The 15,076-nt window shown below is 42.4% G+C and overlaps 1 protein-coding gene across 1 annotated transcript in view; it reads right to left on the bottom strand.

Moving 5' to 3' along the window:
- ADAM17 (ADAM metallopeptidase domain 17) overlaps positions 1–13,933 on the bottom strand; it is an 83,899-nt gene extending 69,966 nt beyond the window's left edge. Inside the window, exons 1-5 of the mRNA XM_075861117.1 lie at positions 13,803–13,933; positions 9,002–9,328; positions 4,289–4,421; positions 1,748–1,881; positions 1,116–1,204 (exon numbers count right to left, since the gene is read on the bottom strand). Coding sequence (XP_075717232.1) covers positions 1,116–1,204; positions 1,748–1,881; positions 4,289–4,421; positions 9,002–9,125 — 480 coding nt within the window. The 5' untranslated portion in view covers positions 9,126–9,328; positions 13,803–13,933. The remainder of the gene's footprint in view (positions 1–1,115; positions 1,205–1,747; positions 1,882–4,288; positions 4,422–9,001; positions 9,329–13,802) is intronic.
- Positions 13,934–15,076: the final 1,143 nt, after the last annotated feature.

Below are 15,076 nucleotides of genomic sequence, written 5' to 3'. Positions count from 1 at the left end.
GCTAGGCAACGTCAGTGGATTTTAATTTTTGAATAAAGAGAAGCAGAGAAAATGGCGTCTGAGCGATCAGGTGACCCTTTTAAAGGTGTTTGGACATGATTGCGACATCATTTCCAATACTTTTTTTTTTTTTTTTTTTTTTTAACGGGTCTGTAAATACAAGTGGACTACGGATGACAACAGACCTGTATTTACGGTCACGGGTACGTAAATATGGGTTAAATGCGTGTGACAAAAGGACCCGTATTTACGGGAGGGAAAAAAATATGGTCGTGTGCACGGGGCCTATGTTTGTAGTTACATAGACCTTCCGGAGCACAGAGTAGGCACATTAAAAACTAGACTTCTCTAGAAAATGTGTTTTTAATTTCAATGAAAATGTATGTAATAAAAAGATGAGTAAACCTGACGGGGTTGTAATTTTAAATGTACCTACTCCTTTAGTAGAGAATATGGTAATGCTGGAGACAAGTGACCGGTTATTAGGTCCTATGCACACGAACGTGCTTTTGCGGCCGCAACGCCCCCGAAAATCCACGGGAGAATTGCGGCCCCATTCATTCCTATGGGGACATGCACACGACCGTGGTTTCCACGGTCCGTGCATGGCCCAGGCTCATAGCAAATAATGGCCATGTGCACGGCCCGCGATTTACAGGCGGCTTGCGGGTGACACTCCGCCCCGGCCGACCCGAAAATCCTTGGCCGTGCACATGGCTTCGGTCATGTACATGAGGCCTTAGTGGAGCAGAAACATTAGAAATCACTGGAACTTCTCAGCTTCCTCACCAAATACAAGTGACATGAGAAAGAAGATGCTACAAGGAGAAAGTCTGCTACCCGCAAATAACTCATGCTTCCGGACGTGAAATAGTTAATGGTATAAAAACAGAACATGTGGCAATGAGTGATTATATGGACTGTTAGTGACAGTGCAAGGCTCATGGCATACCCATAAAAAATAAGCAACTGTATGAAGCAAACTGCCTTATCATCTAAAGCAGCATTTAAAATACAAAAATAAAGTTGGAATATACAGTATATATATTATATACACGTTCATACTAAAAACAGCACAATGGAAGCGGACGTTTGCACTTTTTGACAACTCCTACCTCAATGTTATATTCTTCCCCATCTGTCATTATCCGTACTGTAAAATCGCCATCACCGATGTGTGCTATGACCTTAGAATTGTGCTCCCCTGAAAAACACACCAGTAAGAAATAATAAAAAGTGAAAATAAATGATACCGTATTGATCCAAGTTGCTTCCAGGTATGTGGAAGGCAAATAGCAACGGTGACAGGGATAGATCTAGGTTTACTATGAAAAAGATGAGGAGGCTAACGGGATCCCCATGGACTCTCCAAAGTGCTACCTGCCTAAATGGAGTCTAAAAGACAGGGGAATCTACTACAAGTGAGTTCTCTAATAGAGTAAATTATTGATTTTGGCCCCTTGATTTTTGCAAAAAAAATAGTAGACAATGCTTAGAATGAATAGGCCCTTCAACGCCAATCCCAATTTAGCCCTGTGCGGGATTTGCAACATAGAACCATTCACTTGAATGGGGCTATATTGCAATTCCCTACAAAGTGCTGGGTCGGGAGTGGCGCTGTTTTTAAAATAAAGCCAGAGGTACCATGGACTATTTGTTCTAGGCATCGGTGGTAAATGTTTTGGCGAAAAATCCTCTTTAAAAATAAAATGGAAGAAATTGGTTCTTCAAAAACACAACTACTCACCAACAACATGTCCTGTAAAGAAATCGGAGCGCTTTATGGGATACTCTTTTCCTTTACCGTTCCCGTCCAGTACCACGGCTTTTAAATTTTCAGAGAGATGATCGGCATCTGAGGTCAAGTACAATTTAAAATGCCTGCAAAAAACTAAACTTGATCAAGTATATATTTCACAACAAAGAAAATAAAATCACACTACAAATTTATAAAAGGTGGCCATATCTGGGAAGATAACAGTCCTAGAAAACGGTGACCATCTTCATATCTCCTGTGCCTCACTGGCGAGATCAAGGTATGAGAAGTGAAACCCTTCCAGACAGTGAGAATCTTGTTCATTGTCCGGAGCTTTTACAGCACATTCTCTATAGGTAATAAAAAGCTATATGTCACCATTGGAAGTTTTGTGTGTTTCCAGTCTATACAGCTTGATTCTCAGGTGATCATCAGATTGGACTACGCATGACCAAAATTATTCTGACTAACACAGCCATATAGAAAATATAGTGAGAGGCATGAAATTAAAATATACATTATTATCAATTAACATTAGTCATCAATGATCGGTGTGGGTCCGACACCTGGGACCCCCACTGATCAGCAGGTTGAATGAGCGGTGTATGGTACTGCAGCTCAGCCTATTCTAGTAAACGGGACAGAGCTGTAGTATCATTTTTAGCCACACATATGGATGTTGGGCCGCTGGCTTTTGTTCTGCTAAACTCAGTTCACTTTGACCTGTTGGGTTGTTGTCATTTTGCATCCAGTAGTCACACCCAGTGCTGGTGAGTACATCGTCCCACAACCCCCTACACAGGGTTTATTTACAAAGGCATATTTGTAATTCACGTATCTTCGGTCGGGTTTTTTTTGTTTAACCCCTTCACGACTGCCATACGGCTATATACGTTCTAACTGCTGATGCCCTGTGCAGTTAACACGTATACTTGAGCGTGCATCGGGGTTTAATGACTGCAGAAGCTGCTTCAGCATGAGCAGCTCTGCAGTAATCTATGTGTCGGCTCTCTTTACAAGTACCACACCTCTTTGACTTCGTTTCATAAAACAAACGTGTTTTTTTTATAGTGCAGCGCTGAACACAATGAAGCAGTCTGCACTTTCCCCCCCCCCCACCCCCACCCGCGTGTCGGCACTTCCACCCTCTTCTTCCTCCATCAGCTTCTGCCCAGAGATAACGGAGCCTGTGTGCTATTATCTCGGCAGATAAGGTACTAAAAGTTTTGTTTTAAAGGGAAGGTGTCATGAAATTATTATTTTTTTTATGATATTGCTTTTAGTATGATAAAAAAAAAAAAATGTATTTATTTGTGTTCGTGTGTTCTACTTTTTACTTCTCTATGGGGGCTGCCATTTATTTTTTCATCCCTGTATGTGTTGATTAACGACACATACAGAGATGGAATACGGCACATACATCCCCATAGAGAATGCGAATGGGAGCCGTTCCATTCACTGCAGCGTACGCTGTCAGTGTGGGAACGGTGCATGCGCCGCTCCCACTCAGACCAAAACGAAGCTCGTTAGCAGAGCGAAGTCCGGCGCCATTTTCATGCGGACCGCAAACCACTGCCGGACAGTCAGATGACGACTTCCGGCCATATGTTCAAGGAAGCGAAGGCGCAAGGCATAGGAGCGGAGGCGGCAGGTAAGTTATGTTTGTGTATGTGATGTGTGTATTATGTTCGTGTATGTTAGTGTTATACTGTCTGCGGAGCCCTGTATCTAATCCTAGCCAGAATACTGGAGGGGGGATTGTGTGAGGACACTAGAGCGAGTGTGTCTACCCCAAATTTGCAGCATAAAGCAATGAGGTTGCTTTACCACATTAACCATGTTGCAATTTTGGGAATTGCTCCGTCTAGTGACCAGCACATGGAAATTTTAGAATTTTAGAATCTAATTTATAATATTTCCTGACTTGTGAAAAAATTAAAACAATGTGTAATCACTTAAATAATAATTGTTTAAATTTAAAAAAAAAAAATTCTAGCGACACATTCCCTTTAACGCTTTATCTGTTCTTTATGTGGAGAGAGAAAAAGACTAAATATATTTAAAAAAATTACAAAAGTGTTTTTTTTCCACATATTTTGTGATTTGTCAGCTCATAATAAAAATGTAAAACATGGAATTAATTAAACTAATCTGGAAAATTAAAGCCTCATAAGTCTAAATAGTTAGGATATTCAAAGCGGTTGCAAGGATATTGTTTAAAGAAGTGCACATCAGAAATGGAAAATTTGACCTGGACACGGGGGCATCAATGACCCTTGGTCACGAAATGGTTAAAGAACGAGAATGAAACCTAGAAGAGCAATCTTTCTATCAGAAAAGGGACATTGCAGAAGAATTATCCATCATCTTAAGGGATATTGTTCACTTCCAAACCATAAAAGTACTCAATACCCCTCCTCTGGCCCTACAGATCATTTCCCTCCCAAATGGATAAGACATACCCATGTACGTCCAGCATTAGTTCTTGGAGTGTCAGGGTAGAGAAGGGCAATTGGGTACAATGTGGATTACCTGTGCAGGGCAGTAAAGTCCACTATTCGCTCCACTTGAGACTGCGTCTCTAGATCCCGTTTCCTGATGGAGTGCTGCTGGATTTCAGACAATGAGATAACATCGAACTCTGACAACATGGAGTCCAGGAATGCTGAGGATAAAAAGTTGTATACACATGTTGTATTATATGGACGGGATTACATGTTGAAAATTATGTGAATTAATATAGAAGTATATGATGTATAAAATCTGGGTCCTGTGGTTATTTGTTTAATGCCAGTTGCACACGCCCAAGTGCCACTCGGGCCATTCACTTTAGCGGACTCTCCGATCCGTGGAAAGATAGGACATGTCCTATCTTTCCACGGATTACGGACGGGACTCGGGCAGCCCACATGGTCAAGTGCATTAGGCATTATTCTTTAGTTAAAAAGGCCAGCATATTACGTTACACTCAAATCGAAAGCAAACAAACTACTAGTCAATCTTTTAGTCTACAGCATGTACGATCACCAGCTAGTAACCTGAGAATTGTTGAGGCTCCCCCAACGGCGAGTTCTCATCCTCCGTTAGTCCCCACTTTTTTGTTCCTGCGCTAGATAGTTTTCTTTTTACCTTCCTTTATTGGACGAAATGAGGGCTAAATACATTTTAATAGGTGATCTCCCAATTTTTTTTGCACCCCTTTCCTTTTTATAATCTATGCACAATATTGTGGCATGTTAATATAAATTACAGTATAACCATTGCTTAAAATGTTTTCCTATAAATCAATAATACAATCAAATATTAAAAAAAATAATAATATATTGATTTAGAGAAAAATACTTCTCTCTACTTGTCAGACTCCTCTGCCCCCTACCCTGATCATTTACTCTCAATTTACTGCTGAAATCCATATTCAGCGAGGCAAGAGACTGCTCATTGAGGGATAAGGTCACATGCTGCCCATAGAAGTTTTTAGGGAATGGAGGGGGAGCAGGAGGAGTGTCCATCTGCAGAGAAAGACACAGACAGACATTTAAATATTATCCAGAACTGGGGTGAGGTAGTGAAACATTTCCTAGAAGAAACAAGGAGGACATTATACAAAGGTAATGACCAGTATAGATGTGAATCCAGCACTGGGGAGAGATAAAGCACTAGCAGCTGCTGCATATCTGAGTGGGTCTCTCTCTCTCTCTCTCTCTCTGCAGCTGCTCCTCTTTCTCTGCCCTCCCCTCTCCATAGACTCATATGGGCAACTGTAACCTGATCCCTCAGTGAGCAGATAATCTGTCTTCATCTCTGCTTCACTGAATACGGATTTTAGCAGTGAATTGAGAGTGAGTAATCAGTGCAGGAGGCAAGGGAGGAGGAGGGGAGTCTGATTAGTGGAGAAAGAGGCATTTCTCTTTAATAAGATATATTACAAAGTCTTTTATAGTCGCTTGTACTATTGATTTCTAGGGAAAACTTTATATGGCGGTTACACTTTAAATTCTAACGTGTGCTCTGACAACATGGTCGATGTCGTTTTTTTCTTCTGCTGAATTTTAATGGGGTTTACAGTGTACTGTAAATTAGTCGCCCCAGAAATTGCAATAAATAACCTGTGTGCAAACCCAGTTTTTTCTAATCTTGCCAAATTCCACATTATATTGCAGTCCTGCGCTGGAAACAACTGCCTGATTGTCAAGCTTTCTGGATTATTGGATGCTGGATAAAGGAATTTCAGTGTATAATCTACTTATCTCATCAATGACAAAAAACAGACTATTCAGGTTCTTTACGAGAGATTGAAAATAAGGAAAAAACAAGTCGGTCAATTATTTACACTTCTCTGGAATGTACACAACTTCATGGTTTTATTACTAATGTATTTAACATACTAATTGCTTTAATTTTACACATTTCCTCCAAAATAATCTGCAGAAAATTTCCCTAAAACCGTACTGTAATGGTCATTGTACTGTACAGTAGGGTATTGTGCATTATAAAAATAAAATCGACAAGAACAAGAAAAATCATTAAAAAAGGGAAAGAAAACAATTGTAAAAAAAATAAATAAATGGGATTAATATACATTTTATAACTGAAAAAGAAGTTCCACCTCTGCCTAGCACTCGATCAATAGTCAACAAATTCTAGCTCTGTGTAATACAGCAAATAGTCCTTTATATTGGCACCCTCTGCTCCTGAAATCCTAATAATCCGACATGTGACAAATAACCCGCTACAAGATTAAGAATTTACCTTGGAGGGTCTTTAGTGGCTCCTGAGAAACACAATTAAGGGGTATTTTAAAGGGGTATACCCATCTCCGACATTTAGGGCAAAACAACAAGATATGCCATTAATGTCTAAGATCTCCCAAACGGGGGTCCCCCGATATCGTCCTGTGTAGTGGGGCGGCGGTTGGCTTCCCACTGCCAGAATCCTCAGGGAGAGCATCGGAAGCACTCTGCCTGTAGACTTTGGCCCTGAAGAGGTTCCTCACATCGCTGTCCATATATGGACAGTGAGGTCAGGGGCTTCCACAGGATCGGAGCCCCTGGCCAGAGAGCTTCAGACACTCTGGCCGGGGACTCCGGAATTGTAAAGCTCTTAACATCACTATCCAAATATGGACAGTAACTTCATGGGTTTTACCAGTAGCCGGGGGCCAGAGCGCTTGCGATGCTCTGGCTGGGGACTTCCGAATTTTAGCTTCTGACATCAGTATGTACAGTGACCTCAGGAGTTTCCCGGGGCACAGTGCTTCAGGAATCGCTCTGTCCGGGGTTTCGGGCAACATATTCCACTGTATGCTTATACTCTTGCAGCCTTCTGTCGGAGGTATATGGGAGTCCTTACATAGTTGGCAGAACGTAGAGCACGGGTAGGGTGGTAGATAGTGATGGGGGAAGAGATGCAAGGAGGTGCAGCACTGTGGGTGAGAGTAATACATTTGAATTCAATTCTAAAGGGAAAGATGGGCCTCGCTGCTGAATTCAGGATTAATTGGAGAAGGGAGAAATCAGAGCGATTCCACAGTAAGAAAAGTGCAGATCCTAGAGAAGTTTTTGAGGTTGATATGAACTAAATATAAGTAGTAACGTAGAGAGTAAGTACTGTAGCGTGTAGAATATATTAACCCTTCAACGACACGGCCTATTTTAGATTGCATGAGGCAGCGTTTTTTTTTTATCTCAGTGCTATGAAAATCCTAACTTTATTATTTTTCCCCGCCCGCACAGGCGCTGCCCGCAAGTAAAGTGCCGTAGCGCTCCTCTCTCTCTTCAGTATGGCGACCCTTCTGTTAAGCTCCACCCACCTTTTAGAAAAGTGAATAAAAGTCTGGCATAGAACGAGTAATAAAGTCCCCCCTATGTGTGTACAGTTACTGTGGTAGGGTTAGGTAACATGACATACTCTATATTCATACACTGGATAAATACTAATTTATGGTGATGGATTTCATAGAACAACTTAGTGTGATAACTTGGAACGAATTCCGGTAATTAAAAAAAAAAAAAAAATGGGGGAAATTCATGAAAACTACAGCAAAACTGTATTTTTTTTGCCCATAGCAACCAATCACAGCACATCTTTTGTTTTCTATAGTGCTCTTGAAATATGTAAGCTGCGCTGTGATTGGTTGCTATGGGCAACAAAGACAGTTCTGCTATTAAGACAGTTTTCATGAATCTTTGTATATATATATATATATATATATATATATATATATATATATATATATATATATATATGACTGTTTCTTCACTAATGCTTTGCTTAAGCTTCGCTTGTATTCCAATCAATCGTATGACGCTCCACAGAACGTCTGCCAAGATTTCCTTTTAGTCGGCCACTTGTGCTCTCGTGCCTTCTGTCCGTGGGAAGAGGTTTGAATTTCCTGCACTAAGAGTTATGGCTCCCGCTAGTACCACCAAAATGCCTGGAAGAAAGTGATCCCTCAGCTTGTTAAATATACAGATCGCTCACTCTCCCAACGGGCTTATTATTTCCTGCGCTTCGTGTTAACCACAAGATGGGATAAACAATAAATCTATCCACGTATAAAAGAATAATACAAGCATTTTCTGTGCGCGTATTCCTCCTAGTAGTATTCACGATAGAAGCCATGGTTGTTCCCAATAGAACTAAATGACATAACTTCTATAAGGCCTCATTCACACAGATATATTTGTAGACAATATTTGGAAGCCAAAATCAGGATGGAACATAAACACATTGATAAAAAAAAAAAAAAGATTTTGAATGGGCGTCAGCATGTAATGTTACATTTACCCTGTGCGGGCGCTGCAGGGGAAAAAGTGGGCCAACGTGGTGAGAACAGCGGATCGCCGGGGGTTTGAGAAGCCAGACCCACAGCGATTAGCTGAACTCCTGGCCAGCTTCTATTCAAAAAGGGGTCACGATACAACCCCTTTAGCTTGTGAGTAAATTGGTTAAAGAGGTTATCCCACCATAACAGTGCGCGGCTATCTCCAGCAGTCCCAGAGAATGAATGGAGCAGCAGCGCACATGCGTGTCCTGACTCTTCATTCATGCAGGGGGCTCAAGACACCTGTTCTCTGGATCGGTGGGGGTCCCAAATATTTATCACCTATCTTGTGGATAAGTGATAACAAACAATCCTGTAATGTATTGGGTAAACGTACATTTTAGAGGCACAGTTCTGTGAAGTACGGTCATGCTATACATATAAAACATAAGAAATCAGTGACATTCCCAGGCTGCTCTTACCATGTTTTCCCGAACTATCCTGCTGATGTATCCGTTCGCCAATCAGTAGTCCTGGCGATAACAAGAGTAATAGGGAAAGTACCGTAACAGAATTGATCGGACTGTAAAGTCTGCAGGAATCCATCTTGTTTCCTAACCAAACGTCCGTGTGTCAAAGGTCAAAAATCCAAATAGTCAATGCCCAACAGGTCCATTCACCATCAATATATGCAGGGGAGTAATCCACATGACAAACGCCATGTAAATAGTTATTGCCATAAAAAGTTTTCTTCACGTCTCAAAAGATATGCGATAGGATGATGTGACCACCATAGTTATATCACCTGTCTGGAGAGGAAAACAAGACAGTGAGAAATGTAATTGTGTCATGGAGGGGGGATTGCCAGACACCCAGAGCATTTGCTAGGGTTGTACAATGTATCGAAATAGCGTTATTATTTCGATACCGTGCACCCTCAAACGGTTCAATAACCGTTAATTCATATAGTTCGATACTAAGTTATGCGGCCGCATAGCTTAGTATTGTACATTAATTTAGACAGAGCGGGGCTGCGGCTGTGTAATACAACCATTGCCCCGCTGCTGACAAGTGTGCACGCGCGGTCAGCATGATGTGATGCGGCCCTAATTAGCTGCACTAATGAGCGCCGGCACTGAAGACGGAGAACATGGCGGGCGCACTGCAAAGCACCACAATTTTCTCGGTCTTCAGCGCCGGTGCTCATTAGTGCAGCGCTGACCGCGCGCACACACTTTTTGTCAGGAGCGGGGCAATGGCTGTATTACACAGCCTCAGACCCGCACTAATGGCGGAGAGCAGAAAAACCTCTAATGTTCGCTGCTATTCTCTTGAATGCTGTGATCAGAGCTGACCACAGCATTCAAGGGGAAAATGAGAAGGGGGGGATGCCCCTTGGATAGCATCACAGGCAATTCCTGTGACGCAATCGAGGGACATACCATATATGGGCAGAGAGCCCAGGGTCCGTTGTAGGACCCCAGGGCTGTCTTACCATATTTCCTATTAGGGCATACTTCGGTATGTCCTAACAACTGCCTGACTACTATCAGTATACAGGCTAATGTACCGGCATATAGAGAGATATATGCCAGTACATTAAAGTTTAAAAATAAATAAAAGTAATGTTACATTTAAAATAAAATAAAAAAAGACACATTTTTTTTTACAATAAACATTAAAATAAAAGGCCCAATACATAAAACATACATATATTTAGTATCGTCGCGACCGTAGTAACCTGCACAACAAATTTATAGCGTCATTTATGGTGTGTATACTAAATTAAATCTGCCTTTTTTCACTTAATGTGAGGCACATATGGTTATGAATTTAGTACCTCCATGTACCTCACACATTAACCCAATGTTGTGCATTAGGACAGTGAGAAACACGATGGGGTTAATTACTATTAATGTGAGGCACATGGAGGTTCAGAATTCATCACACCACGAGCCTTACATCAGAAAATGGAAGAACTTTTTTTATTATTATTGTTGGTAAAGTATTGTTTTGGTATCGAGAATCACAATACTACACGAAGTATCGGTATCGAAGTAGAAAAATTCTGGTATCGTGACATCCCTAATTTGGTCCATGCCTGGTTTGCATTCATTACACCAATACAACCACTTTAATGTGAAGCCCTACCTAAAAGTAAAGAGGCTGTCTATAGCGCAGACACTGACAGCATAACGCTAGGATATGGCACCAATGTCTGAGCGGCGGGGGTCTGACCACTGGGATCCCTGCCACTAGCTAGAAACGCGTCGTGACACTTTGTCTCCAGCCAGCTCCGCTCAGTTTTGCCCGGATAATAATTCAAGTGAATGAGAGAAGGCTGTAATACGGTGAACTGCCGCTACTAGCGTGTCACTGCTTCACTGTACGGAGAAGTGCATGAATGGGAAGCAGCACTCGCATGAGCGCCACAGCCCCTCTAAAACAGCTGATCACGGTGGTGCCAAGAGTCGGACCACCAATGATCAAATATTAATGACCTATCCCAAGGATAGGCCATGAATTTCTTTGCAATAAGCAACTTTGCAATAAGTCTTGATTCAAAATGTCCTACCGTTTTAGGTCTATAGCTCCTATGTAGATCTGTCTCCATGGTTACAGACTACAAACGAACCCTGTGTGTAGTCTGATTCTGCTGTCATGTGTTACTTCCTTCCATCTTTCTCCTCTATGTTAGTAAGAAGCAGGGGTCAGATAGAAGGAACTAGCACATGAATGTAGGATCACACTACACGCGGAGCTTGTACTGGGTCTGCAAAAAAACTGTATTATGGAACCGCAGGCAATACGTGTGCAGTCATATATTGTGTAAAAGCAATGCTATATCTCCGCAATATTGTATATGATGGAGCATGCCAAAGTTATTTTCTTGAGGATTATCACAGAATGCGTGAAATAAAAAACCACTGTGTCAACACACAATACGGGCCCATGGTAGGCTACAGGCACCGTATAAAAAAAAAAAAGCCTTACTGTTAATTTTTCCAATACATCAGTTGGATGTCAATTCCTACAATCTACTACACTTTAAGTAAACGTATTTTCTCCTCTGTTAGTTTCAGAATATGCCCCCTTATTCTTTATTGGGGCAATCTTTGACCACCTCCCACCACTGGCACCTCTGTTTATGAAATATCAGCTCATAGACCCCTACCGATCTTTAAAAGGGTCGTCAGATTTGGACTATCCCTACTTGTTAGAAGGGTCCCTTGACAACAAACAGATCACAAAATGTCCCCCTGCTGGGATCCCCCAGCAATCACCTGTTGAGTAAGTGTTCAAATTTACCTGCAGCGCCACTACTGGGGAAATGAAAGAGAACTTGTCACTAGGTCATATAAGATGAACTGGTTTACTGACCTGAATAGTGCTGCCTCCCCGATTCCAGCACCCCCCCCCCCCCATACGTCCCACTGTTGCGTTGGCTGTCTCTATGTTAATTTTCAGCAGTTAGTCAACAGGGTGTGAACTAAACTCAAGCTGCCTCATGCTGGTTGGTCAGCATCAGAGGCAGGGAAGCTAGCTCCACCCAGTTAGCTAACTATAGCAAATTAGCATATGGGGAGCCAGCACAAGAGTTGAAATGGGGGGGGGGGGGGTCCAGTTAAAAAAAAAAAACAGCGTTGCAAATAGGGAGACAGCGCTATTCATGGCATTTAAGTAGTTAAACTTATACTGTAGTGACAGGTCCTATTTTAGTATTTCACAGTGCCTTTTCATATCAATGGGTTGCTTGTGTAATGCAGGACAGGACAGGTCCTCGAGAGACGCTCTTTGTAAAAAATCTTCATTGTAGCCAAGAGATGAGGATCCTGAAAAGAGGACCCCACCTCTAATAACTCAGAATTCTCTAATAGGGTGTATTAAAATGGGTTTTCTAAACTGGACATCCCCTTTAAAGTACCTGTGGCACTATAGACACAGGCATCTATGAGCCAGAATAGCGGGTTCTCCATTACTGCTATGCAGTCCACACTATATCCTCAAAAGAAACGGTAAATGTGACATCACAATGTTTTTTGACATTACACTTTATCCTTTAAAAATTACTTTTTTTTTTAGCAGGGGCTGCAAATAAAAGAAATAAACCAAAAAAGCAATACTTACCTATCCCTGCACCCGGCGATCCAGCGCTGAGGCTCAGACGGCAGTCTTGGTGGTTGTTTACATGCACGTACCATGTGACAGCTGCAGCCAATCAAAAGGCTCAGAAACCATATGTTGTATTTCTGGCATAATACCAGAGCCTTCTGATTGGCTGCAGCGGTCACATGCTACATGCATGTAAACAATAACCAGGACGGCCACCTGAGCCTCAGCGCTGGATCGCCGGCCGTAAGTATTGCTTTTTTGGTTTATTTCATTTGCAGCCCCCAATGTTCACTTCCTAGATAGCCCCTTTAGCGGGTGATGTATGCAGATGTAGGTCTTTACGTTTGCGTAAGTTAAACGAATACATTTTTAATTCCTTTTTTTATAAAATAAAAGTTAACCTTTTCCTATGACCCACCACCCTCTGCTAGCGCAAAAAACAAAGGGATAACTTATATTAAGGGTGGGTGGTTCACATCAGCGTTGCTTTCCGTTGAGGGGTTCTGTCTGAGTTTTCCGTAGGGGGAACCCCTCAACAGGAAGGCAAACCTCAGATTCCGTTTGCCTCACCATTGATCTCAATGGAGGCGGATATTTTGCTAATGGTTTCCGTTTGTCACCGTTGTGAAAAGGTTGTTTTTTTTTTAACCCCTCAACAGAAAACAACGCTCATGTGAACAGGCCCTTAAGAAGTATATGACTTGTATTTTTTATTTTATTTTTTTTTAAAAAAGCACACAAACGTATACAAACGCATGCTTCCGGAGAACACTTGGACTTTCACGTCACAGCGTAAGTTGTGACTCAAAGTTGCGCAAGCCAAAAGTTATAGTTGACCCTAAACAGCGGTATTCCATAAAAGTACTAGACATTTGCATGTCATGCGACAATCATGTGACATTTCCATTGACTTTAAAGGGAAATAAAAGGGAGTCGCACAAAACGTACAAAAGCCGCATCCTGCGGTCCAGTGACTTATGTCTGGCACTATACATTTCCATATAGCCCCAGCCTTTATTGTGATAGAGACAGTGAGAAGCAATGACAATGTTTTTAGTAGAGGAAGGGCAGAAAAGGCAGATAAGGGGTTAACAGGAACTCAATAATGGAAGAGAAGCCAGATAACGACAATCACACCATAAAAAATAGATCATATATAATAATACGTACCTGATCGTTGTGAATGGATGTGTCTGCTGAGCGGAGGATGCAGCGCACGGATACACACAACTCTCGCCTACAAATGAAGCACGATCATGCAACAAGTCTCTGCCTACACAAGACCGGAACTTTATTCCACAGGATATCCTTATGCCAATGTGAATAAACTCCAGAGCATGTGATCTGCCTTGCGTAATGTACGTGACAAGCGTACGTACTTTGCGTAAGAAGCTCTTGTGGCTCTTCTGCTTTCTGCTGAGACGTGTTGGGCGCCTTTTCTGCAGCGTGATCAAGTCTCAGCATGAACGTCTCGATCTGTGTTTGGGAAGGGTGCAGCGTGGATTTAGAGGAAGGATCCATTATAATTAATATATTGAGTTTAGTTGGGTCATATTTACAGCGTTAGAGCATCACTTGTATTGATTTAGTCATATGGTGGTCTAAACTTGGGGTCTTATGATCTTAGCTGGGGCATGGCTCTGGTGCAGAGGTAGCAGTCGCACTGGGCCCCTCAGCCACATAAGAAGACACCAGAATGATAAATTACCCAAGGTGGTGGGGGCACTGTTATAGAATTTGCATTGGGGACCAGGATCTTAAAGTTACTTCTCTGGGTGTTAGCCTCCACAGAGCCCCTGCCCACCTGTATCCCCCATGTCAGGGTGTGTATCCCCCTTAGAGCCCCTGCCCACCTAGTCTCTCCCCTTGTCCACTGACAGAACCCATGCCCACCTACTGTCTCCACCCTGCCTCTCCACAGAACCACTGTCAGTTTGTGCCTCACCCCAGTCCCCCTCCCATCGGTAATTAATTCCCCCGTTGCCGCAAGTGCTCCTGTGTTCTTCTAAGAGAACGCTGCCAGCCCTGCCCCTTTGCTCTGAGTGACAGCTCTAGTGGTCTCCTGATGGCTGCCAGAGCCATCGCTCAGATTATAGAGTGGCGCAGCGCTGGGGGAATTAAACGTAAATTTCTCGGTCATGAAAGTTGCCAGGTATGGTTACAATGCCCTTCTTTCCTATATACCGCAGACTTGAAAATCGCAAGAAATCCCAAAATTGTTCCATTCTTGCAGCGGTTACAGCAACTTGCGGCCACATTCACTTACATTACTGCAGTGTAAGCAGCGCGACACAGTGATCTTTGGACGCGTGACCTGTTTCGCAGCCAAAGTTGCCGCGTAGCCCAAGCCTTGATTTAAAAATTATGAACGTTTTTTTTGTGCTGCAGCTTGCACGGATCACAATACAATGCAAGCTGCTGAACTCCGTCCAGTGTCTCTCCCG

The sequence above is a fragment of the Rhinoderma darwinii genome, chromosome 4, assembly GCF_050947455.1.
Source record: "Rhinoderma darwinii isolate aRhiDar2 chromosome 4, aRhiDar2.hap1, whole genome shotgun sequence".
Lineage (NCBI taxonomy): Eukaryota > Metazoa > Chordata > Amphibia > Anura > Rhinodermatidae > Rhinoderma > Rhinoderma darwinii.
The sequence above is the reverse complement of the archived record's forward strand: the minus strand, read 5'-3'. Positions and strand labels throughout refer to the sequence as shown.